A 25,614-nucleotide genomic window follows, 5' to 3' on the forward strand; every position below is an offset into this window, starting at 1 on the left:
TGAATATGGGGGTTAAACCACTTCATCTAAGCAGTGTGATTATGAATTCTGCAAGTGAAGTGTTGGTGCAGCTGCCATTGAAACAAGGGCTTTACATAGGGGGAATTGAAAGACGCTTTTGTCCCATGTGGGGCCTAATCCAGCCAACAAGATAGAAAAATATATTCCTAATACTTTTTGCTGTTCCCTGTTCCTTTCATCTTGGTCTGAACTCTGTCTTCTGTTCTCTCATTTCATGTGCTTCCAGTCCAAGGAGTCCTCATCAGTGCTCAGCTGTGACATTTCTTCTGATGACAAATACATTGTCACTGGCTCAGGAGACAAGAAGGCTACTGTGTACGAAGTAATCTACTGAACTGGTCAGAAGCTCCTCTCTACCAGGAAGCCAAAAGCTGTCACCTGTGTGTGTGCGTGTGGTTGTGCGTGTGTGGTAAGCCTCAGTGTGTGCGGGGATGACTTTTTTATGTGGCTCCTCTGGTATAGCCATGTTCCCCTGACAGCAATGACTGGTGGCTCGTCAATGAGGAGAAAACAACTTTAAAGGACTTCCAGTTTGACCTCTCCTGTTGTGGCCTCGCCTTGTAGTGTGAAAGCTGTTGTACCCTAGGTGCTAGCTGCCCGACTGCCAGAAGTGGTGACATGCTTTGGCTCACCGCGACTCTCCACTTTGGTGGCAAAGAAACCTGCGGGCATTGTGCACCAGACTTTGCCAGCAGTGTTGCCGGCAGAACGCCTCACTGTGCCAGTACATGTGCATCCGTGAAATTTGAACATTCGTCTATCGCACCTCTCTCGTGAGTAATGCACACATTTAGTGCCATTAGGAACTCATTGCAAGTCAGCACTGCTGCACCCTGTGGGCACATGTGTCAAGGTACTGACAGGCAGGCAAGAGGTTGTGTTGCAGAACATTCCGGTGACTACAGTGTGAGCCTGCAAAAAGAAATGTACCTCACAGATATAATTCCTTTATCTCATATTGGAATGGCCGGTGGATATGTGCGCACACATCCACGTTTTGATTGCTTTCTCAATCTCTCCTTTTTTTTATCTGAACATGGACTCGGTGAATCTCCCTGTTATACTTGTTCTCCCTCGCTTTGTCCTCGTTATCGCCGTCATGGAAAGTAAGTAAGCTTATGACTGGAGGGATGCTGAGCATTCACATCACCATTTAAAGCCATCTCCTGACTGCTTTGCAGGCCAGTCTTCCCAAAAGGATGACGTATGCCTCTGGAATCATAGCTATGCACAAAAGTTGCCCTGTGACATAACTGAGCTCAGGAAACATTCCATTTTGCTTCCAACAAGTTTTGTGCAAGCCAGCTGCAAGTGCCATTCACTGCAGTGCCGTGGATCCAGTGGCCTAACCTTCCCGAGGTTCTGCAGACAGTCTGTCTCACCTGTTAGGCCATCCTTGTGTACAAAGATATGCTGGCAGGTGCCGGTGTTGTCATCCTAGTACAATAAACTGTTCCATTAAAAACCCCTAGCCAGGTACCCTATTGCCTCCATGTGTCAAAAATGCCTTCAACTGTTACAGTGACTATAGTGTTGCGCTAAGTACATGCGGTAGCGCTTTCATTCCCAGTGCCGGCAGCCACATTCCTGTGAGCGAGGAATGCTAAAGCACTTGTTGACATGGAATTGGATCACATTAAAAAAAAAACCATGTAGTCAAAATGAATTCAGAGCCGTCTTCTAGAGCAGCAGTGTTGCTTAGGATATTGAACTCTGCAAATCAATGAATCAAATGTGACTTCAATTGGGGTGGAAGTTTGATTTATCATGAGTGTGACTTGCTAGAAGTGCACTGATCTCTGGGAATCTGGGAAGCAGTTTCCATCTTTCCTTTATTTCGCTGACAAATTTGGCTTAGCAGTATTTTGATATGTCTACTGACAGTAAAATGAGAGCAAATAAACGTAAATGGGACCAGCAAGTTCAACCTGGCAGCTTCTGTAGGCTTTCTTTAAGGTAGAGAGGTTATACGAGTTAAGCATAACTTCTAACAGAAAATTGTTAATTCATCAAATGATATGAATTGCATCACATATTGAACTACAGATACAACCTAGGGTGTTTTCACAATTATTCTGCAACAAAAACTGCCTTAAAACATTAAAATACTATGAAATTCATGATACTGCACTAGTATGCTAGTTATTTAGGATGGGGTGCAAAATTCAATAAAGGAAAGTTTGTCCTGCATTTCTCTTATAATAAACCTTTTCTCCTAAATAAATGCAAATTCACTATTCAAAATAATGTCATCAGCCTAAACTGATTTTTCTGTCCCGTTCCCCCAGCCTCTACTGCCGCTTTTCGATGGCAAGTCCCATCTTAGCTGTCCCTTTTTCCCTTTTATGCAAAATATTTGCTTCCAATAGCAGCCAATCAAGGCTGAGCAGTTGAGGATTCCATGTCAAATGATCCTAACTATGGGCCCTGTGCATTTTATACATTGTTCATGCACCATACCCATGAATGAATACGAGCTCAGTCAGATTTTGGTCTCCATACTACACATTCATGAGACCATATGTGTCATTTGGCAACAAACACAATTGGCTTTGTGCGCAAGTAATAAACCAAGTAGTCTAGTGATGTCAGGATTAACAGGTTATGCCCAGCATTGGGTCTTTACTAGCTAAACTAATTGACATGGTTCCCTTTTCTGTGTGCCACTTCCCGCTTCACCCCACACATTTTTTTCCACACTGTGCTGTATTGCAGTTATTTTACCAGTGATATTCATGAAGGTCTCTTATCTTTGATAAGTGGATAATGAAGGATGTGGCACTGATTAATCCACAGTATTTTGTTTAAATTGTTCACCTCACTATTTCATTGCTGTCTTCATTAACTCTTACAGTACTGCTCCCATCACGTATTAGAATGCGTTGCGCTTCGTGGTGATGCGTGGTGATGCACGCTGTGCGCCTTAGTTAAGTGGCGCCGTGCCTGCAGCCGAGTCAATTCTTCCCCTATCCCTTGAATAATCTTGCGCCTCCGGCAGAGCCCGCACTTGCGTTCTGGAGAGATCTCGTTTCGCGCTTTCCAGCAGAGCAGAACAAGTATCTACAAAAGCTGAAATGGAAGAGTATAGAAGCGGGAACGGGCGAGTGGCAGGAAAACGTGATAACGTTATGGTGCCTCGTTCCAAGCTTTGGATCCCGCTAGCGTATTCCTCACTGGGCGCGTAGCGCGGTCCAATTCCGCCGCTTAATTTTCGTAGCTAGCTGCTGCTGCTGCCAGCGGAGTAGAGAAATTCCGCTTCACCCGGCTCTCCACCCGCTCCCGTCGCGGCGCCGTCTCTAATCGCATTGGCGCTCTCCCTTCTTTCCTCATTCCCAATTTATGTGCCTCCCGCGCCCGGCCTATCCCATTTTCATCCGCCTTTCTTCTTTTCGCTGTCCCCTTCTAGCGGGCTCCCTGCCTCGGCTACGTTATTCGGGTCTATCCTCCCCTGCCGCGCGCGCCTTCCCGTTTTCTTGTCGCCGTGTAGAAGCGGGGTGCGATCCCCTCCATCCACTCCCTCTTCCCGGCAGTAAAAGCGCGGGAGTGGCGGGAGGGGGGGGGGGGCGTTAGACTCCGGCGGGGCAGCACTAAAAGGCGACAAAGGAGACGGGCAAATAGCACGGGACCGGCGGGAGAAGAAAGCGGGAAGTGGGGGGGGGGGGGGCTGAGCAGCCGCGGAGACGTCAACAAGAACCGTCGGGAAGGGAAATCGATGACTGCTTTGCGGACCGGGCGGGCGTAACGTGACGCGCCACTCGCCTCCCTTCCTACCCCCAGCCCTCGTCGACTAGCCGCCGCTCTCCGGAGAAGCGCCCGCCCTTTTCGCCGCCGCTGCGGCATGTACCCTGCCTCGTTCGCCCAAGGCGCCGCCGCTACTTCGGGGAGCTCTCCCTCTCCTGCCCAAGTGCTGCGCGCGGCAGCGCAGGAGGCGGCTGTTGGGGGCAGTTGATGGGGGTTGGGGGACGCAACTTTGCGGTGCCTTGCCGACCCCAGGCCTCTGGCCTTGTTGCCTGGAAGCCGAGAAAGGCGCAGAGTGTCGTCGTGTGCTCCTGCCTCCCTCCCCATACCCCGCGACCGATTCTTCTCCTCTTTGCCTTTCCTTCCCACGGAGTTGGCGGGGCGCGCAGCAACCGCGGAACGTCGGGGAGCTGCTGCTTCTCGGTTGTGTCCTGCCCACCCCTCCTATTTTTTAAACTCTCTTCGGCGGCGTAAGTTGAAGAGGAGGCGACGAGGAGCAAGTTTCTCGGGACAGCCTGAAGCGCCTGTTTAGCTTTGCTGGCTTTGCGGTCGGCACAGTGGCTTTACAAGAGGACGACAGAATGACGGTTGATTGGAGAAACCCAGCGTCGAAAAGGACGCATACTCGGTGCGGTGCCAGCAAAGAAAAGCGCCATTCTACCAGCCCTTCATTTGCAGCTGGAAGGTTACTGGCGCGGCTTAGTTCACGTTTCTTGGGAGCTGGCGCGCATAGTATGGGATGAGTCGCGGCGTTGAAGGCTGGATTTCTTTTTTTTTTCTTCGTTCAACTAGCTGGGTGGCCTGCCTTTTGCACCATGAATACCAGTCAAAGGCTGTAGGAAAGCCACTTATATAGCCACGCATCTATGAACGCAGATCGCCCTTTACGGACCACTAACGAAGCCTTTGAGGGGGTCTCAGTGTCGATCATAGGAGCTCCCATAAATGTATCGTGTTCAAATTCCCTGCCTGGTTATTTGCGATCTCAATTTCATTCGGGTGGTTGAGCTGCAGATTTCGAGTTCCCCGTGCGGTCATGTACCTTTGGAACTAGTCTATATAACAGGTACAAAATGCAATTTTTTTGGGCATGTTGCAAATACGATTCGAACATTGAGCACTGCGTGGCGGTATGCTCTTTTTTTTTTCGTTCCGATTTTTATTACCCTTGTCGATATACAGAGCATAACAATGATTGAATACATTTATTGGATCTAATGACGAAATTCATGAGAGCTATAATTACGGCTCACAGCTTTACATCACGTATACGTACGTTTCCGCACTTGAAACAGGAGTTTGTGGCGTAGGTGGAAATTGCTGTCTGTCGTCTTGCTAAGACCAAATGCGTACGCAAGGCAATTCGTGTGAAAAAGAAAGATCACGTTTTGCTCAAAGCAGGGCGCTTAGCAATACTGCCAACAGTTGCACCTTATCTCGATGGGGCTTTGAGAGAACGCTTCTGTAGTAAAAACGACCTTCTCTCATTTTAACCAAAATGTTCTGTAGCTATGCGGAACAGAGAAGCGCGTAGAAATTGTACATGACGAGGCCCCGTTGGAGACACCATTATGTTTTGTTCAATGAAAGTTCACAAGTATGTGTGCACTGAATTATCTGCGAGTGCAAAATATTTCGCATCGACAGTGTATCCGGTAATCATTCATCTTGTTTTATCTCCGTGCGGATAGGTGTCGCACAAGGCTGTTTCAACACATAGTAAACACAAACTAGCGGTGCTGTCTGTGACTTCGTGTTATCACGGAAACACTTTTATTGTATGAAGCTATATGGTCTGGTTGGACAACGTCGCGAAGCATTCCGAGTAACATGTAAAACGATCAAGCTTATCACGCGCATAATTCTGCTCAATATAAAACGTACACTTGGTGGAAAGAGCTTACTCGTAGAGCCATATGCACCAGATCGCGAATCATGTGGAAGTGTTCAGCGCAATTTGATAGTGGCATTACCTTCTCGTTTCACGATGTCATTAAAAAGTTTATTGAACGCACCGTTTCGTGGCGCGAGTGTGCGTCGGTGACGTAATGGGAAGTAGCATGGGCGGATGCCCACGACGTTCCGCGCCGCTCGGCACGAGCGTTGAAAATTCATGCCTCCTCGTTCGTTGCTGGTGAAGTTATGCTTTTGACCCCCCTCCCCCACACCATCAGCGAAAGATGTTTCAGGTAAGCGCACCGGGTAATTGATGCGCGCCCGGGGTTCTCGAGTTGCCGGCAGAGTAGTATCTCGCAACACCGCGGGGGAGGAAACGCGGGGGGGGGGGGCGAGAGAAAGGGAGACCTCTTTATTCACTCCTCGGCGGCGCGCTGTGCGGGGGAGAGCCATGAATAATGACCTGATTTCCTCTCGCCTTGACGAAGAGTCCGCGTTCAGTTTCTGCTTTTCTCTTCGCAGAGAGCACGGCTCACATCATCATTTCCTTTCTTCCCGGGTCTCCTCCGCGAGATAAGAACCAGCAGACGAATGAATAAATGAGTCAGCGCAAAAGAACGAAAAAAATACAAAAAAAGGAGCAGGCAGTGTGGGGGAAGAGGGAAAACCGAAAAGATGGAGGCCTGAGAGCAACCTAAATGATGGAAGGCCCAAGCTTCATTGTGCAACAAAAAAATAAAAGCTGCGTCGGAAGCACCGCCTTTTTCTCCAAAAAGACAAGGGGGTGAGGGGTGGCGCGGGAGATGAAAAGATAGTGCGGGATGGACCAAGAAATTGAACGCGAAACACCGTCGCTGCCGCAAGCCTAACAGAGCGAGAACGTGGGGAACAGAAAAGGAGCGCGGCTCTGTATACGTGCTTGCGCGTTGTCAGCCTCGACAATTGGCAAAAGAACAAAACCAAAAGCAGCGGCGCTCATCAAAATGAAAGCGGCTCCGCCCGACACCAGCAGGCGAGGGGGCAAGTGCCGAGCGCGGAGGAGAAAGAAAAGAAAATCATGATAAGCGCTGAAAAGCGGGTCGTAAAGCGCCGCAGCAAAAAGTTACTGCGCTGCACGGCTGATGAGACGAGAGCAGGCGTCGATCCCGTGCCGTTTCTCGCTGCGTCGTGCGAGGGGGGGAACAGTAATAAAACGCACACCGGCTCAGCGAGAGGAAGGCTTCTCTTCCAAGGCACAAAAGACAAGCAACTCCTATGGACGGGCGGGGAGCAGCAAGAGAAGAAAGGCTCTTTCAGTCCTCCCGCAGGCTCTCGGCTGCACAAAGACCCCAGCAAGTACAGATAAATGGAAGGGGAGCCGGGAACGTTTTTAACCCCTCCTTTCTTCTGACGCTTTCTCGACGGGAAGCAGCGGCGGCAGAGTAACGAACAAGAAAAGGCAGGGAGGAACACACCCGCAGCGAAGCAAAAACGCGCACGACAGACAAGACGAATGAAAGACAGGCAACACCCACGAAGCCGGTGCAAGACGGTGAAAGCAAACAACGCACAAAGAGCTGCTGGCTGCCTGTGCTGCGGCGTGTGATCAGGAAGCGGAGAGAAAGCAGGCCGGGATACAAGAGAGAAAACGCGCAGGTGAAAAGAAAAAAAAGACACACACGCACAAAAGGTTCTCGGAGTGGAGCGGTGCGGTAGGAGGGGGGGGGGGGGGGGAAGCTCCGCGTGTAGGCACATATCACCCTCGTAGCACCGGAATAATAATAACGCTCTATCTGCGCCGGCAAGAGAGGCACATAAGCAGAGGACCGGCCGGCAGTGCAGCAGCAGCAAAATACGAATGTCCCAAAAGGCAGGAAAACACGACTCGCGTCGACAGCGAGACGCTTTTGCTCTCCTCTCCCCGCACCCGGCTTGCTCTTTACTGCGAGTAGTTGCTTCTCTCTAGGCACACTCCTCCCGCCGTTTTTTATCTGCGGCTCGGTTAGTCTCTCCCCCCCCCCACCCCCCTCAGCACACTTTTGCGCTTTGTGCGCTTTCCCGCCGTAGTCAATGTCTTCTTTTATCGCCGCTTGTCTTTCTTTCTTGCTGGTATTGGCGCGTCGCCTATTTACGTGTTTCCTGTTTTTGTACGTGCTTGCTCCTTCCAGCTGTACGCGATGCCTCTCTGCCCTTGCTTCTTTTTCGCTTAAATCCGTCCCGGTTGCGCGCTTCTTTTTAACGGCGTCGAGGAGTGAGAGCAGCGGCTGCGCCGACTCGGATGAAACACTCGCTCGAGCCCCACCTTTGCAAGTTGATCCCGCTGACAGGAGCACGTCAAAGTCACGTGGGGCGAGGAGGGCAGCAGCAGCGTGGAGGTGGGGGCACTCGCCGGCGGCGGCCGTTCCATTTCCATAGACAATCTGTATGCTAGGCAGCGAGCGAGTGTGCTCAGCGTGCGTGCGTTGCGTGTATGCGCCGTGTCTAGTCGCCGGCACAGCGCGCTTTTGCTGCGTGTTTGGCTTCTATGAGTGTGTCTCGTTCGCAGTTGCGTTTGCCGTTGCTTTGTTTTGTTAAGCCGCCGCCGCTGGGAAGAAGGGGGCGTCGCTTCGCTCTTCATTCCACCCGAACAACAACATCGTTTTTCTGGGGTGGTTTCCACCCCCCATTCCGCCGCGCTTTCTTTGTTCAGACGTTCCGGCTTCGTTTCTTTCTTTCTTCGACGGCTATTTATTCTGGGCTCTGCGCGTTCGTGTCTGGCCGACGCTTTATTGTTCCCCAGCTTTTCTTGTTTCTTTTTCTCGCTTCCATTCGGAAGGCGTGTTCCCTGGCCGCTCGGCTGTGTCTGCCAGCGGCCGCGGGTGGGGAGGGGGTTTTGCGGGGGGGGACTGACGACATTGTTTGGAGCCATGTATCCCTCTTGCCCACACGCCTTCGCCAACTCCTTCGCCACCTAGCGAACTCGGCAGAGCGGAACGCAAGCCGAAAGAGACGCGACGCGCCGCTGGCGGCGTCTTTCTTCAAGCGAGGCCGGAGCGCATGGCTCCCTCCACTGTCGTCCCGCCGCCATCTTGAATGATACCGAAAATGCTCGAGATCACGGCGTGCGCGAGATTTATATACCCGCTCGAGTAAGGGGGAGCACGCGGCAGCAAAAGAGATACAAAGGGCCCGGACGCAGCGAACAAGGAGCGAGACAGGCTGCATGGTGGTGGTCGCCGGAGCGCGCGGAACGCATTCGCCGAGGTTCGCACTGTTTCGAACCGGGCTTTGGGGTGGGAGGGAGAAGGGAGCGGGCCGCCGTGGCGTATTATCCATTTGGTCCCCTCGGTCGCTTTTGTCGGCTAGATGGGCTGGCTAGATTAGCGCCTGTGTCACGCGCTGTGGGCCCCTCGGGACGGGTACGGTGTCTGGCGCGGGGAGAAGAGGCCTTCTCTTGTTGCCAGGCCGAGGGATTCGTGCGGTCTGCCCTTCGTTGCGGCGTCGACACGCCCCGCCTGTCTGCGAGCTCCGGAAATCCATCCCCACGGGGGAAGACCGGGAGCAGTGGCCAGATGGCGCCACGCGTCGCATCACGCTAAAGCACCGTGGCCCCGCTTTGTCTGCGGTGAGGGGGGGAGAGAGAGAGACCGGTCTGACGAGCGTCCATGACGGCGGGCGAAAAGACTTGCGGCATAAACCCCACTCCGCGGTAAAGACCTTCGGAGAAGGGAGACGAGGCACGTAGCAGACCGGGCAGCGGGTGACATGACACCGGCGACAGCAGCCCAGTCATTCGGAAGTTGAATTGCGTGCTGCGCAGATAGCGAGCACAGCTCGACGCGATGCTGTGCAGCAATCTACTGTCGGTCATGTTTAGTTATCTTTGTAACAGGCCACATGTACAGGGAGTAGTGTATGCTACCTACAGACGTCGAGTATGACTGCCCGACAAGGAGACTCGCTGCCGTGTCCGAACAATGTAACATGCGAGTAACCCCGAGGCACGCGCGCCGGGACAAAAAGGCGAGAGAGGTCGCTGCGACCGAGATTACTTTGCCCTACCGTTACTCATTTACATGTCAGAAATCGCACTGACATTTAAGGCCCCCACAGAAACTGTACGCTCCTTCGTGGGAAGAATGTTTCGCCGCAACCGGACAGTCTTGGTTACCGTCAGGACTCGGAAACTAGAGAAATGTGACGACACCGAGATCATCGCACTGGTACCCGCCGTGGTTGCTGAGTGGCTATGGTGTTGGGCTGCTGAGAACGGAGGTCGCGGGATCGAATCCCGGCTACGGCGGCCGCATTTCGATGGGGCGAAATGTGGAAACACCCGTGTACTTATATTTAGGTGCACGTTAAAGAACCCCAGAGGGTCGAAATTTCCGGACTCCGCCACTACGGCGTGCATCATAATCAGAAAGTGGTTTTGGCACGTGAAACCCCATAATTTAATTTTTTTTTAAATTATCGCTGTGGTAGAGCACCTTCATACACGCTCAAACGCGCAGGTTGTTGGCGGTTGCATGAAAGCCCTACACCGTGAAACGTTGAGTCTGCAATCAATCTTTCGACGCAAAGCAATGTTCATGTAAAGGTCAGAAACGTTTGATTGCGGTTGACCAGTGATAAGCGTGTTTTTTTTTTTTTAATTTATCACACACTGTTTTACGTGCCGAAACCACTTTCTGATTATGAGGCACGCCGTAGTGGAGGACTCCGGAAATTTCCACCACCTGGGGTTCATTACCGTGCATCTAAATCTAAGCACACGAGTGTTTTCGCATTTCGCCCCCATCGAAATGCGGCCGCCGTGGCCGGGATTCGATCCCGCGACCTCGTGTTCAGCAGCCTAACACCACTGCTTGCGTATAGTGTATTTGAGAATGTATAGCTCTGACTTGCGGCTTGGTTTCTCAGACGAAATTGACCGAAATGCTCTTGGTGTGCCTTTTTCCAGCAGTCTGGAGCAAGAGGTAAACGCCCTAACGAATCAGCTTCGATGGTGCTGCATGCGTAATGCTTACGACTTGAGGCACCCTGCAATGAAGTTTGGCTTAGTTTGGCTTAGAGTTACCGTATATGCTACCTTTGGTAGCATGTACAGCAACTCTAGTTTGGCTGTACATGTCGCGCCACCTAGCAGCGGCGGTGAGAACCAACGAGTAGGCCCTCACCGCCATTTCACCATTGCCCATACTACAGTGTACTAGAATTAACTATTCTAGTACACTGTACCCATACTGCGCTCAGGGCCGCCTGAAAGCGTCCGTTTCCAATTTTTCAATGGATTCACTTCGGCCTCTCGGCAGCTCCTCCGCGTTAAGGATTGTCACAACCGCGAAGAGGTTGTCGGCATCAAATTGTACTGCCTCCCTTCAAAACCGTGGGAAGCAACCCGGCGGCTGCAGTGGATCGTCGCGGTTCGTGTCGTTTTTGCGAATTTCTATTAATCGAACTTCGACACAAATGCCAAAAAAAGGAAAAAGAACTAGCAGGCAGCATCCATAAAAACGCACAATAAAGCCACAACTTCATAAAAACGCGTGAACTGATTTCCGAGGTTGTAAATTCGTTTAGATAGTTGTTTAGCTTGTCTCGGTTCAAAATAAATAAATAAATAAACGCAAAGTGGTTGTTACGTGTCAAATGTCAAAGCGCTCCGTACTGGAGCTTTGTGCGCACTGTGCTTTTCGTTGTGCATTAATGAGCCAACATGCAGTTTGTATCTGCGCCAAGATCAAGACGCGATTGCTGGAATCGGGCTCATTCATGCTGATGTTTTCTCGTGCTTAGAATAACCGAACTAAGGATGGAGTGCACCGCAGCACACGTCGAGTATTCGCAAATTAGCAATTCTCTCGCGCACGCTAGCGCACATTTGTTCAGTATTCGCGTTGTTTGGTCTCAGCTCTATTATGTTAAAGCGGTGATGACCATCACATTGGAGCCCGAACGACAATACCAGATTATGCTCGAGGCACTTTGTCAACGGATAAAAAAGCACTTGCCTGCGAATTCGCCAAAACCTCTACAATTGTGACGTGCAAGGCACGCTCCAAGTAATGAAGCTACAATGGCAGCTGAAAAACGTCTACGACCGTATTTGGTCACTTGAGTGGCATAAAATACCGATTTATTAGCTTACTTCAAGTTCGACGTCGTAAGCATGCTTGCTTTGTTGTGACAAACACTTCGCGACCTGCGGTGGTTGCTTAGTGGCTGTAGGGTGTTGGGTTGCTAAGCACGAGGTCACGGGATCAAATCCCGGCCACGACGGCTGCATTTCGATGGAGGCGAAATGCGAAAGCACCCGTGTACTTAGATTTAGGTGCTTGTTAAAGAAACCCAGGTGGTCCAAATTAATCCGGAGTCTCCCACTACGACGTGCCTCATAATCAGATGGTGGTTCTGGCACGTGAAACCTCATATTTTAATTTAAGCGCTTCGCTGCGGTGTCCATGTTGTCTACTTCTTTGACACGATATACATGGTTGTAGTCGTAAATATGACGTCCTTTCTCAAGCGTCGGTGGTCAAAAACGGGCCCCCTCGATGTCTTCGATTGCCTTATAAAACTACAATTTAGAACGACTGATACGTTTCAAACAAGCGCCGCAAAAGCATGCCTCCGTCCTCCGTAGCAGTGGCCGCCTCGGTGTTTCGCGGAACTGACACGGTGGCGCTGATGGCTGAGCCGATCTAAAGCCGATCGTAGTGTTCCTGTATATTCTCCCGCGGGAGCATATACAGAGTGTTGGGACCTCAGTGCTAACACCCGTTATTGCAGTCGCACCGCTGGCACGAGTTGTTGCAAATGGGTCGCAAGCCCCAAGGGTAGCGTTGGCCTGGCGGCCTGGGGCACAACTGGAAGCATCCGAAGGTCCTGGCAAAGCATGAGTCGACTGCTAACAGAACAACTTGTTTATTCTAGCATCGCAAAAGAGCGGCCGGTCAGGTCGACCGAAGTGGAGAGACGGGAGAGCACGTTACTCAACAGAAGAAATCGGAGCCTCTCCCCTGGCGTCCGGGGGCAGCTGCTCTTATACTCTCGGAGTTGAGGGCAAGAGGGAACGTCATGGGACGAGGTCACGTGACAGCGAGGCACGGACAAGCTGAGAGACATGTTGAGACGAGTGTAGTGACGCATCAGCCGGGCCGGCGCCGGTCAGACCTCCTCGCTTCACACTTGGGGAGCTCCTCTCCCCGGCTGCCGCGCTTTGACAAGCGTGGGCACACACACACACGCACACACAAAGACACGTGGCACTGAACATGCCGGGACGCGCTTGGCGGGGATGCGTTGCGGCCGCTCCGAACGGGCCAAAATGTCCGCCGCTTTGAACGAAGCCCCGGCTTCCGTTGCATCCGCGCCGGCTATACCGCGCGTCGTAGGCGAAACGTAACAAGAGACACAAAGCTGATCGCTGCGTCGCCTGACCATTGAAGGCAGCCTGGGTGCGTGTAGTGCAACTCACGCGTAAGGCTGTTCTTGGTGTCATTGTTTGTTGGTTTCTTTTGATATGACTAATAAAAATCGGGCGCCTTGGTTTCCTTTCTTCTCGTTCGTGAGGGAAGGGCAGCTTGATTTTGATACTAGGGCAGGCGAACGCTGAAGCTTTGAACTTGAAGACCGTTTCAAGACACCTCGTGGCAATTTCAGAGTGCGTTTTAAAGGTGAACGGTGGTTCATATATGCGCCAACGTCGGCCGCAAGTTTTTTCACAGATTGTGGTGAAGTTTTGGCACAAAACGTTTTTGCTTTATAGTATTGGGGGCGAGCTCCACCACTGGAAATATAGAAAAACGGTGATTGCCATAAAACATAATCTTTAAAACCCAGCTCACTGCTCAGCCACGTGGCATGGCGAAAGTGATGATCATCTCAATCACTGGCACACGTCCAAATCTACAATGGGGGATTGTTCAAGTAGGCGATATATAGAACGAAAAGAAAAGAGAGTGAGGAAGTAATGTAACAAAGCTATAGAACTGAAAAGTTGCATGAACTGAATTATTTAATGGAAGAACAAGAAGCACGCGTAGCTCTGTAACTATCTAAAAAGGTTAGATAGATAGATAGATAGATAGATAGATAGATAGATAGATAGATAGATAGATAGATAGATAGATAGATAGATAGATAGATAGATAGATAGATAGATAGATAGATAGATAGATAGATAGATAGATAGATAGATAGATAGATAGATAGATAGATAGATAGATAGATTAGTGGAATTCTTACCGTGTTCCAGACACGGTATGAATACATAGTCGTTTCTTTATCTCGCGGCTCTGCGCAAGCTTGTTAAGTGCGCGTGAGTCTTACTTCATTCGCTTTTCGAACCATTCAATAAATTCAGCAATCTTTCTGAGCTTAAATGCGAGAATGGAACGGGTAAACGCTTTTCTCCTGCAGTTTCCTCAATTAAGAAGAAAAATAGTACCGGAGTGCACCTATTAAAATACACGAGGCATATAGCCGCTGGTTTGCATACAATGACCCAATAATGCTTGCTCACTGTGCTTGCCACATACAGTGCACTATGATTCGAAAAAGACGAGTGCCACAACCTTGTTTTTTTTTTGTATGGGTCCCTTGCTCGAAATAAAGATCGTTGCAAGTTAGCGCCTGTGTGTGTCACGTCTCCCTTTCGTCCTTGTCTTTTTTCAAGCGCTATAAGCCTCGCGATGTCTTACCAACAAGCCCTCTGCACTGCTTTACAACACTCTTTCTCTCTGTTTTTTTTTTCTACAAATATTCATTTCTCCCACTGAAGCCAAAGAATTGAAGAAAGACTGACACCTGCCTGCAGGCGGTCGCGGGTTCACGTAACGCGCACACTGTATTACAAGTTAGAAATTACCGAACACCAGGCCGTTCCTTTATTACTCAACGTACATAGCGCACATCGCCGGAATAACGCCTGTTCTGCGGGAGTGGGCGTACGAGTCAAAGCGAGTCCCATTGTGTCATGCTCGCATCTCTTTCTGGTAGGACGTGTACGTCGTTGCTTCGCGTTCAATAATCGTTGCAAAACACACGCGGTAGCTGAGAGCGAGAGGGAGCAGATGGATTTTAATTGTGCTGCCCTACCCTCCCCTCCCCTAGAGCTCTTTGTCGCGACGGGCAGCGCCACCTCTTGGCGAAGCGGGCGCGACTAGGCGCGACGAGCCAACGGTGCCGCATATACAAACGCAGCGCTCTTTCCGGCAGCGCACGTGTGCACTGAAGCGGTCGCCGATAATGCGGGCCACGTCGTGAAACAAAGAGCCCCCCCCCCCCCCCCCCTTTCCGCTCGCACGCGGCGTGCCCGACCATGTGTCGGCCAGCTCGGCACGCTCGACGGAGTGCAGCGCGGCATCACGCGAGCGCGCCGCGCAGGGGCAAAAAAAAGCACCCCCCTTGTTGTCGCCTGTAGCGGTGCTGACTTGAACAAGCGGTGTTTCGTGTATGCCAGACGACACCACGCACCCACTATGTGTGTGTGCGTGTTTGTGCGCGCGCTCGCGCGGAGGCCCGCAATCGTGCAATCTGTAGATGGCACAGCGCCTGCGCAGGGGTATGCACAGTACAGTTGAATAGTGACACAGGAAATGTTATTCTGGAACACATCTCTGGGGGAGCGTACTGCATGCAGTTGTTGACACTGCCGAATTATGCGACCTTGTCTTAATCTCTCACTGGCTCCAATGAGTATCACCTTCCGAGGCTGTGTTCAGCATGCCGTTGCTGTATACTCAACTGTACTTTAGCATGGTTAGGTTACCTATGCTGTAGTCACAGGTCATACTATGACCGTACATACATTATATACGCCTGACATCACGAGGAATGTGTTGTCGTTGCTCTTGTGCACGTGTTTCGTACGTACACTATAAAGGCCTACCAACTTGCTCAACTATCTGGCGCTCTGAGTATATTCGGCACTCTGTGTTGTGATGTAGGGAGTGTTTTTTTTTTTCTCTTTCCTTTGAGGCAGAAAATTTAGAAGGTTTTAATCATTTCTCTCTTTATTAAGTTCTGGAGGACTCGCCGCAAGACATATGAGGAATTAAAGAAAATCAAGCAAGATATTGTTCACGAGGGTTGTTGTAATGTCGGCTTGTTGGAAACTCATCTGTGACGCGTACCGTACACCTATTCAAGATTATTGTGCAGCAATGTCTCTGAAAACTTACTATACGCTACCTAACGGTTGTTGTGTTCAGGTATACATCTGGCTGAAGTCCAGCCTCAAGTTAAAATTATTTCTATTGATACCTTTTTTTGTTGTTGTATTTTAGCGCTTTGTTATTGCTGCGTTTTTTGCATAGCGGGTTCTTTATCATATATAGCCAAGCCTCACATTTTTGTCTCAGTTGAGAAGCAATAACAACAACAGCGATGACATAATTCGACAATCTAGTGGATACAACACTGACAGAAATGGTAGCCATCGGGATCACGAGGCACATGTATGGGCAACCGGTGCCACATCGCATGTGTGCTGCGTGGTAAACTCCTCATTTGAGTAGCAGCTTGCTCATGAGTAGTGTCGCGCAAAGTCAATATCTGAATCAAATCGAATTTTTTTGTCTATATATACTATAGTATTCCTGGGCGCATGAATATTTTTTACCAGCTGTCTCCACGGAAATCCATCGTTGCGTTCTGTCTCCTTTGCGATCCCGCCATCTTGTCTATAAGAGTCCTTAATTCTTGCAAGCTCCACCTCAGATGCAGAATGGCAGTTTTCGCGCACAGGCGCGGTCACCTTGAAAATGGCTGAGCTCTCAGCGGAAGCACTTCCTGGCTGTTGCGTCAACTTGGCCCCCAAGACTGCTACGGAGTCAGACAGGTCGACGTGGCCGGCACTTATTTACTTCTTGTGAAATTTCCGATGTAACTTCCATGCGTTTCGGCAGCTGCATGAAGCGGTACTGAATTCATCTTAAACATATCATGTGACCCACGTAACTTGCGCCAAAATTTAAACGTATTTGAGTGCTACGTAGCTGGAAAGAACAAAGGTAATGCTGTTTGCTGTCGCTATAGGAGCAAGTCAGACTATCAAACAAGCCAGGCAAACAAGAAGCCCGCGAAAAGTGATGCGCGGCTCTTTTTTGTGTTTCGCGGGCTCTCTTTCAGGCTTAGAAATTCTTTTTGCTTAGCACGTATTTAGCAACGGAAAGCTGGATCTAGAAATTTTCAAGATGGTCTACAGTTTTCTCGTTGACATTTTTGCTCTGACTATAATATTTAACGAAGTTACCTAATTAATAACTGATTATGCAATTAGAAAGAAAAAAAAGTCCGACGTGCTCCAAGCGACGGCAAAAAACCTTTTCTTGGTTGATCCAGCTACGTTGCACTTGCATATATATTTTAAAAAATTCTAGTGCAAGTTACATGGGACACATGCACATGGTATGCCTATAGGTCAGCAAGGCTAGGTGCAAGAGCTATAGATCGAGGCTATCGCATTTCACAACGGAGACACATCTGCATGCTTCGGACGGAACAAGATTTTGCAGTCCCTGGCCATATACATAGATACCACGTGGCGGTTGGCTCTTCCCCTGCGTGCGTTTCTACATTAGAGAGTTTTAGATGAGGGGTACGCAAGCGTTGGGGCCTGCTAGCACTTGGGGGCCATGGTATTGCGCATGCGCCGACCGTTCTGCGCATGCACAGTACTGTGGCCCCAAGCGCTAGCCGGACCGAACGCTTGAGCGTCCCCCTAATCTAAAGCATCTCTAATTTGATGCATGGAAATCCTGCTAACACTGAGCTTATGATATTTGGTGGTGTATCTGTGGCTTGGCAAACTGGGATATCAATACCAAGATATGTGTTAACTGCTTACGCACTCACGAAGGCAGACTCCGGACGTGGAGCAAAATAAATGTTTATCTCTCTCTCACGAAGGCGACATTGTTGACGGTCGTTTTACTGGAGTAATTTAATGACCGTTGCTCATAGACTGCTAGATACACGGAAAACAGAAAGGTTATTTCACAACCGCATCCTATGTGGACGCCTGCGCTGTTGACAGCGCCAATGCCATCCAACTTGGAGGCGCCAAGGTGAAACTAGACGTGATATGTACGAGGGCGAATAAAAAAGTATTTGCCCCTATTATTTTTTTTAGCCAAATTACAGTGTAAATGCGAAGTCAATACATCAATTCCCAGCGGTGGACCTTCCTTGGACAGTCCCGGCCTTTTCTGCCGGTAACTCCGCGGCAAGGCGCTGCTGTCAGTTGTTGAAGATGGCGGTTATCCTCCACGACAATGCGGCACCACATGTGGCAATCAGAACCGCCCACAAGCTTCGGTCATTTCACTGGGAGAGTCTGGACCACCCACCATAAAGTCCGGACCTCGCCCTATATAGTGATTTCCACATTTTCGATCTGCTGAAGAAGTTCCTGGCAGAACGGCGATTAACGTGCAACGATGAAGCCAAGACAATTACAGTCCGACGGTGGTTCCGCATTCAGACGGACGAATTCTACCAGAGGGGCACCTCAAATTTAGTGCTGCGATGAGACAAATGTCTGAACCGGGGTGGCGACCATGTGGAAAAATAGTGTATATAAGGTATACGTAGCATAGCACGTATATTTGTAATTATACCTGTATGCGTCCCGTGCAATACGACCTGCAACACCTGTGCCCGTGGTAGGAGGGGCTCCAAGACTGTATACGGTTGCGCAGGCACAGGGTAAGTTCAAGGCCTAAACACAGCTTCAATTAGCGGTATTTATTAAACCGCTATTTCGCATGTCAGAGCCGCCGCGCAGCCCTCCATGGAACCCCTTCGACCACAAACAAGGGTGCTGCAAGTCATATTTCCCGCGACTGTACCTTATTTTGTCTATTAGTAGAAAATAGGGGTAATGACTTCCTGATTCGCCCTCGTATACATAGGCCAGCACTGACGCTTTTTTTTTATCCTTGCGACACGACACAAATGGACAACCGAGGTCGCGCAGCTATAGGAGGCAAAACGAAAGGTAAAAGAGAAAATCGGTGGAAAAAAAAGGAAGGAGGGGAGGGGGGGAGGTCAGTTTTTGTGACGTCTTGTAAGCATTAAACTCTAGATGAAAGAAAAAGGCTCTCGAACAGCTGTCCAGTGAGAGCTCCCGCATTTCGAATATCGACCCTGCAATTTAGCACGTCGCGCTGACGGTTCTCACTTAATTAGAAATTCCTTCTTTCAGAGGAGGCTATGTATCGCTACTTCTTTTTTTTTTTTCATTTGACACAACTCCATACTTTCTCTTCGGCTTAATTAACGCGTGTCGCTTCCTTTGAACTGAGAAATTCCTTGACTGCGCGCTTCATGAAAACGTCTCATGGGAAAACCTTTGGCATCGTAACGGTAATATATAGTGCGGGCCGCTTTGCAGTGACACTTGTGCTGCCATATCGACGGGTCATACCCGCCGTGGTTGCTCAGTGGCTATGGTGTTTGGCTGCTGAGCACGAGGTCGCGGGATCGAATCCCGGCCACGGCGGCCGCATTTCGATGGGGGCGAAATGCGCAAACACCGGTGTACTTAGATTTAGGTACACGTACGTTAAAGAACCCCAGGTGGTCAAAATTTCCGGAGTCCCCCACTACGGCGTGCCTCATAATCAGAAAGTGGTTTTGGCACGTAAAACCCCATAATTTAATTTTTTTTCGACGGGTCATTCAGTCAATGTCGCTCGCTCGCTCACTCACTCACTCACTCACTCACTCACTCACTCACTCACTCACTCACTCACTCACTCACTCACTCACTCACTCACTCACTCACTCACTCACTCACTCACTCACTCACTCACTCACTCACTCACTCACTCACTCACTCACTCAGCGATTATTTGTTACTTGACCTATGATACGGCATGTACAACTCGAAAGATGAGATAAAACACAGGTGCACAAAAGTAACGGGAAAGCGCCCTGCTGGCAAATGCATGCGTATACCATATGCCGACGCGGACGGGCGAGGTACTGTCCCGCGACTGAGAAGATGGATTTGAAAAAGAAAACGAGACGAAAAGCTATGTAACACAATGTTTGCCGTGACTATCTTTTCCTTTTTGTGTACTTTTTGTGAACTGTTATTCATTCGATCTCACCTTACATATTTTATTTTAACAGAAAATTATACGACATCGCTGGAGTCCATAGATATTCAGAAATTTATTCACTGTGAATTCTAATAATCCATCCATTTCTTGGCCAAAGAAGCTTGCAAATGCACGCAAAATTGCCGGGCGACTGGCCGCTCGAGGCACTTCGCGTGTATTCGCGGGCTTCTTTCCCGCTCGGAAAAACACTTTCATATAGCACGTATTGAGCAACAGAAGCCTGTATCGGTAGTTTTTCATGTTGCTCTACAATTTTCTAAGTGACTTTTTTCATCTTATTACAATAATTGAGAAGTTAGCTAATTAATCAAGACTAATCTAATTAGGCGGTATCCAAATAAAGTAATCTGAGTATCTGCAAACGACGTCAAACGACAACCTTGGCTCTGTGCAGCTATACGCGGCATTTGCATATTTTTTAAGGTGTGACTCAAGTTGCATGCAACACCCTGTATATGGCATGGAATTAATCGTGCACACACGTGCCACCTAACTCGGAATGCAGCACATTTAGTCGAGCACTCAAAGGCAGCGTGTGCAGGACCTCAAGCGAAGATTCACAGTACATTGTTCTGTAACGTTAGAGGGTTGAAACCACTTATACAGGTTTAGCGGCATCGCTCGACTCTTCGACTCGCTTTATATTCTGCCCTCGCTCGCGGCGACGTAAAATGGAATGCAGCGCGCTTAACGCAAGTGTTATCGACGAAGATCCTTGATTTCCTTGTGCTGAAACAAGACACCGATGAAAACTAATTGAGCCGCAAAAGCGACGGGACGTGGCGGCCGTCAATGCCCGTCGTACATACGCAATAGTCGACCGCCAATGCTGTCCGCCTCACTTCATTCCGTATACATTTATTTATCGATAGTGTCGATTCGATCTCATGGGACTATAACAGGAAGGGCATCTACATAGGTAATCTTAACACATATAAAATATCAATGTGTACAAATTTGATTACACAATATAGTTATGTAATAAGTATGCGTAAACAGTACGCTAAGCAGAAATAACAGAGAATAATACCTGGTAGTACTAAAGTTAAGATTGAAGAGAATGGTAATAAACCATATGGTTCATTTTACGTATCGCAAGTACAAGTTAGAATTGTGTATACAATAAGTTCCAAAGCAAGTAATAACACGGGTAGGTCATAATTGTAAAGCACATAATTACCTCCCGACTAATTATTAAAAAAGGAAGGCAATGTCTGGCTGTTGATAATAGAAGAATCCAGCTTGTTTAATTCCCGGATCATAAAAGGAAGAAAAGTGGAATACTTATACTTTTGGTATGAAATGAGCGTTTGTTTAATGTTATAATGTTTATGACGGGTATGTAGGTAGTGTCTGTGTTATAGATACGTGTTTTGAACTGTCTGTTGTTAAATGGGTATGTATAATTAATGCGTAAGCGCTCTTTGGCGAGTACCACAGCCTGTCACGCGAACAATGCCTTGTATCTGCACAAAAAATTCAGAATTTGCAAGGTTAACGCATTTAATCGTTATAATAGTGTATAGACGTAGATGATCGATAGCTTTATGTGCGATACAGAACAACCAAAACGAAATACAGAAAATAAAATTGAGGGCATTCTCATAGGGATACACAGGGCTCCATAAAAATTAACGGGGAAGCCCATATAAGAACAGGCCAACTGACATTTGTGGGTGGGCCAACTTGACGCTTGGGAGTTGGCCAACTTAAATTTGGGGGTGGGGCAACTTAAAATTTGGGAATAGGCGAATTTAAACGTGGGAGAGGGCCAACTTGAAACTTGGGGGTGCGCCAACCTAAATTTGGGGTTGGACCAATATGAAATTTAGGGGTGGGCCAACTGAAATTTGAAGGTATGCTGACTTGAAATTTGAGGGCTGGCCTTAACTGAAATTTGGGGGTGGACCAACTAGAAATGTGCGCATGGGCGAACCTTAAATTGGGGTTGGCCAACATGAAATCTGGGAGCCAACCTAAATTTGGGGAAGGCCCAATCTAAATTTGGGTGTGAGTCAACTGAAATTGGGGGGTATTCTTACGCATACTGAGACAACTCCAGTCGAGTTTCTGCAAACTTTTTTATACACGATCTTCAGTCGCGAGAGCTTGGCTCAATTTTTTAAAGTGAGAATGCCGGCTTGTTTCAGTAATTATGTGGGTGAGTCTGTCATCGTATATTTGTTGCAAATGAATCTGAGTGACTTTCTTTGAACAATTTCTAGCTTATTAATGAGTTGTTTGGTGAAGGGATACCAAACAGTGGCATATTCCAAGGCCGATCGAACAAATGTGTTATGTGCTAGTAGCTTATAGTTGTTGACGGTGCTACTGTGATATGTCTGCGTAAATTGTTCTTTCGTGTGGTTGAGGTATATGTTGTTAACACGACGATTACTTCTTAAGTTATCTCTTAGTTAATGTTAAGCCAAGGCACTTGCACTCTTTAATTGGATTAAAGGGACTGACAACTGGCCAGAATGTGTTGTGAGATGGTGATAGAAACGAAATTACCATGATTTATAGTGATAGAATCTAGCACGCTGTTCGCGAATTAAGTAGGAATTATAATTTTAAATTAGCAAAGAAAGTCTCAAAAACCGGTAAGTGGAGAGACCTGGCGGTGAAACCTTACTACTTCTGATGTAGTCTATGAGATTACTGTACGTAAGTTGACTGTTATTGAGTACAGCATAATTATTGCTTATAATTGCATATTAATAGACACTCGCGCATTATTCTATGCTTCGGAAATCAAAAACGCACGCGTGGCTACGGCACCACGCTGAACCAAGTAACACGTGTAAAGGCGTCGTTTCAATTTCGATCCGATTGGTTTCGTTTTTACTGGTTAAATACCAAAGCAGTTAGTTGGACAGGAAACCACAAAAACACGGAGCTATTATCGTAGAAATAATTTAACAAATCGGAAAACATGAACGCAGGAACATCGACTTGATAAACAAAATCATACAGCTACGGCCACACTTGTTGTCTGCCTCCCACTAATGTTGGCGTATAATCGCTATCGCGCTCACCTATCACCGTTTCAGCATGCTTCCAGTGAACGACTACGTCCTGTCTGCAGATCGAAAAATTCTGATAAAAAATGTTCCATGGCGTTTTCCGCGATAGCACTTCACGATTATACACTCTGACTTGTAAGCTTTCCATTGTACTAAAAAAAAAAAGGTACCATGAAAATTGGTTGTCAGTCGTTTTAAGTGCATTAGGTGTTATTATACACACACACACACACACACACACACACACACACACACACACACACACACACACACACACACACACACACACACACACACACACACACATATATTGTTACGAACTTGCACCGCTGCACCACGAATACGGCTTTGTGGTCCCGTAGCGCTCGTCACCCGTTTCGTGACAGAGCGTTGGTAGCGAAGACTCCGAGCCTGGCGTCGATGAGAATAACAAAAGGGACTTTATACATTATATACAGGTTATCATACAGGACATGAACGGGTCGGCACTGGGGCCGAGTGCTCACAACAAACGCGACTGTTCTCGCACGACGACGTCCGGCGAAAACGCGTTACACATCTCACCCCAGTCGGGAGCGACACTCTCTCCCGGTGGGGTCGGCAGATCCTGTTTTCGAGCGGCGTGTCGCTGCTTTTATAATCCCCGAGGCCCATTGTCACTCAAACGGCCCAATACAAAGTCAGCACACGACGGTCGTCCGAGGGGTCCAACCAACGACCGCGCTGGCCACCCGGTTCAAAGTTCGCGCGCGCGGTGACCTCCAGGCAAGGGAGGTGCGGCGCCGGGCCGTCTGGCACACGCGGACACGTCTAAACACGCTGCTCGCCGAGGCTTCTCCCGCACGACGGCGCAGCATCTTGTCTTGTGAATGGAGAATTATGGCGCTCGCAGGATAGATTCCGCATCTTGCAGATTCGGAATCCGGGCTTGTGGTAATGGCACAACAGCATCCCCGCCCTCAGATAAGGCGCCGGGAAGACGAGCTGCCTCCACGTGGCTCGGATGCCAGGCGCGCACGTTCGTCAGGCTCGTCCAAGTTCACGTCCAGTGTCGGGACGCCAGGTAACATCACGTGCCCAGGTCCGACTCGCCAGGACAGGAGCTCTGCTCACCACGTCGTCGCCAAGGCACCTTGACCAGCTCCGCTCGGGTCGTTCCTAAGACCTTGCTTCTCGCCACTGGTCCCGCTTGGTCGTTCTGCAGCTTGCAAAACCGACCGGCAAAAGGCAACACCCAACACGAACAAGTGCCCTCTGTCTCCCGTCAAACACCAGACAAGGCCATAATTCAAATCAACCTAACTAAATTGTTTTCCCCTTTTTTTTCTCCCGCTGCAACAAGAGGCAGGTGTACGATCTAGCACACAAGGCTTAAACAATCAGTTTTCAAATCATCAACACAACAAAATAGAAACAATTAATAATCAGCAATAATAATGACAAATAGAATGGTCCCCTTGAAATCGCTTTGGACCGAAGACATACTTCTGAGGAAGCAAATGAGGTCATTCATTTTTCCCGGTGATATTTTCGCGGAATCCGAAGCTGCTTATATTTGCGACCCTGCTTATCCGTGTAGCGGCGGTACAATAAGCCAGATTCCTTGCCAAATGAAACCCTCTTTTTTTCCACTCCCCGTTTGACGCTCTTCCTCAGATCGTCTAATGAACAGCCTTCCTGTTGCTCGCGAATCAGACTTTCTCTTTCAACTGCGGCCTGCTCCTGCCGGCTGGCGGAAACCGGAGCGAGTGTGGAGCCCGCGTCGCCTAATTGCGGCGTCGCGTCTATATCGCGGCTAGCACTGCACGCGTCACTCCCACTCACTTCCAGGACCCGCTCGTCTAGGCCAGCCTCCGAGCTCTGCCTCTCCCGTGACTGCTCGCCACTCAAGTTACCGTGATCGGTCCGTGTGCCGCACCGCCTTTCGCTCACCGACGCTAAGTCAAGTTCCCTCGACAGCGGGCGCGCTTTGGATCGCGTGGGGGCCATGTACGCCACGTCGGCAAAGAATGATTTGCCCTGATCCCTCAGCAGCTGCTCCGAGCTATTTGAGAAGAGGTAGGAAAATTGCTCCGGGAGGGCGGCTGACACAGCGGCTTCGGTGTTAAGTTTCCCAAACTCTCCTTCAATGATAACCGTTGCGATCGGTAAACAGACACTCTCCTTCTCGGCCACTTGCCGTATCCTAACGCACTCTCCCGTAAAATCACTCGAGGAGACGAAAGACGGGTGAACAACGTCCATAGTTGCTGCAGAGTCCCGCAGTGCTCGGCACTTCTTGCCGTTTACCTTAATTTCCTGCACATAGGGCTCCAATAGACGTATGTTTTTGCGAGTTTCCTGTATCGTTGCAAAATCAATTCTCTCTGGGCAGCTTGCAGCGATGTGCCCTTGCTTTTTGCAATTGTAGCAGGTTAACGGTTTCCGTTTTTTAAAAGAACGCGTCATTTCGTTTCGCTGTTTCGGACCATCGTCATCATTCTGAGATGCATTCTGTCCAACCCTTACAGTTTCTTTGGGAAGGGACTCGTCGTCCCGAAACTCGCCACGCGTGATTTCCTTCCGTTCGTCGGGCTTCCCGTAAAACCCATCTCTTCTATCTGCTTTTTCTATGCGCACTGCCTTGCTGTGCAAGCTGCGGCGGGTATAATACTCTTCCGCTAACTCTGCTGCCTTGTTTAGCTTAACCTCCTTTAGCCTATCTTGCAGCCAGAGCCGGACATCCTCATCAATGCAACGGTAGAACTGCTCCAACGCGATGCATTCGACAATTTTGTCGCGGTCGTCGAAAACCTCTTCGCCCTTCAGCCATTCCACCAGGTCGGCTTTTAGACGAAACG

At 49.1% G+C, this 25,614-nt stretch overlaps 2 protein-coding genes across 17 annotated transcripts in view; both read left to right on the forward strand.

Moving 5' to 3' along the window:
- Nucleotides 1–1,492, forward strand: part of LOC135898526 (transducin-like enhancer protein 4) — a 53,261-nt gene extending 51,769 nt beyond the window's left edge. For all 4 annotated transcript variants that reach the window (XR_010563358.1, XM_065427501.1, XM_065427502.1 and 1 more), the window contains one exon: nucleotides 248–1,492. Coding sequence is in view for 3 of the 4 variants with exons in the window: in XM_065427501.1 (XP_065283573.1) it covers nucleotides 248–355 (108 nt within the window). In the remaining variant the exon portion in view is untranslated. The remainder of the gene's footprint in view (nucleotides 1–247) is intronic.
- A 4,300-nt stretch (nucleotides 1,493–5,792) lies between these two features.
- LOC135898527 (transducin-like enhancer protein 4) overlaps nucleotides 5,793–25,614 on the forward strand; it is a 103,422-nt gene continuing 83,600 nt past the window's right edge. For 6 of the 13 annotated variants that reach the window (XM_065427503.1, XM_065427508.1, XM_065427505.1 and 3 more), the window contains exon 1: nucleotides 5,809–5,948. In XM_065427503.1, coding sequence (XP_065283575.1) covers nucleotides 5,940–5,948 — 9 coding nt within the window. In that variant the 5' untranslated portion in view covers nucleotides 5,809–5,939. Of the gene's footprint in view, nucleotides 5,949–25,614 lie in introns of all 13 variants that reach the window. The other 7 variants (XM_065427504.1, XM_065427507.1, XM_065427510.1 and 4 more) reach the window with 4 other exon arrangements.

This window comes from Dermacentor albipictus, chromosome 2 (genome assembly GCF_038994185.2).
Source record: "Dermacentor albipictus isolate Rhodes 1998 colony chromosome 2, USDA_Dalb.pri_finalv2, whole genome shotgun sequence".
NCBI lineage: Eukaryota > Metazoa > Arthropoda > Arachnida > Ixodida > Ixodidae > Dermacentor > Dermacentor albipictus.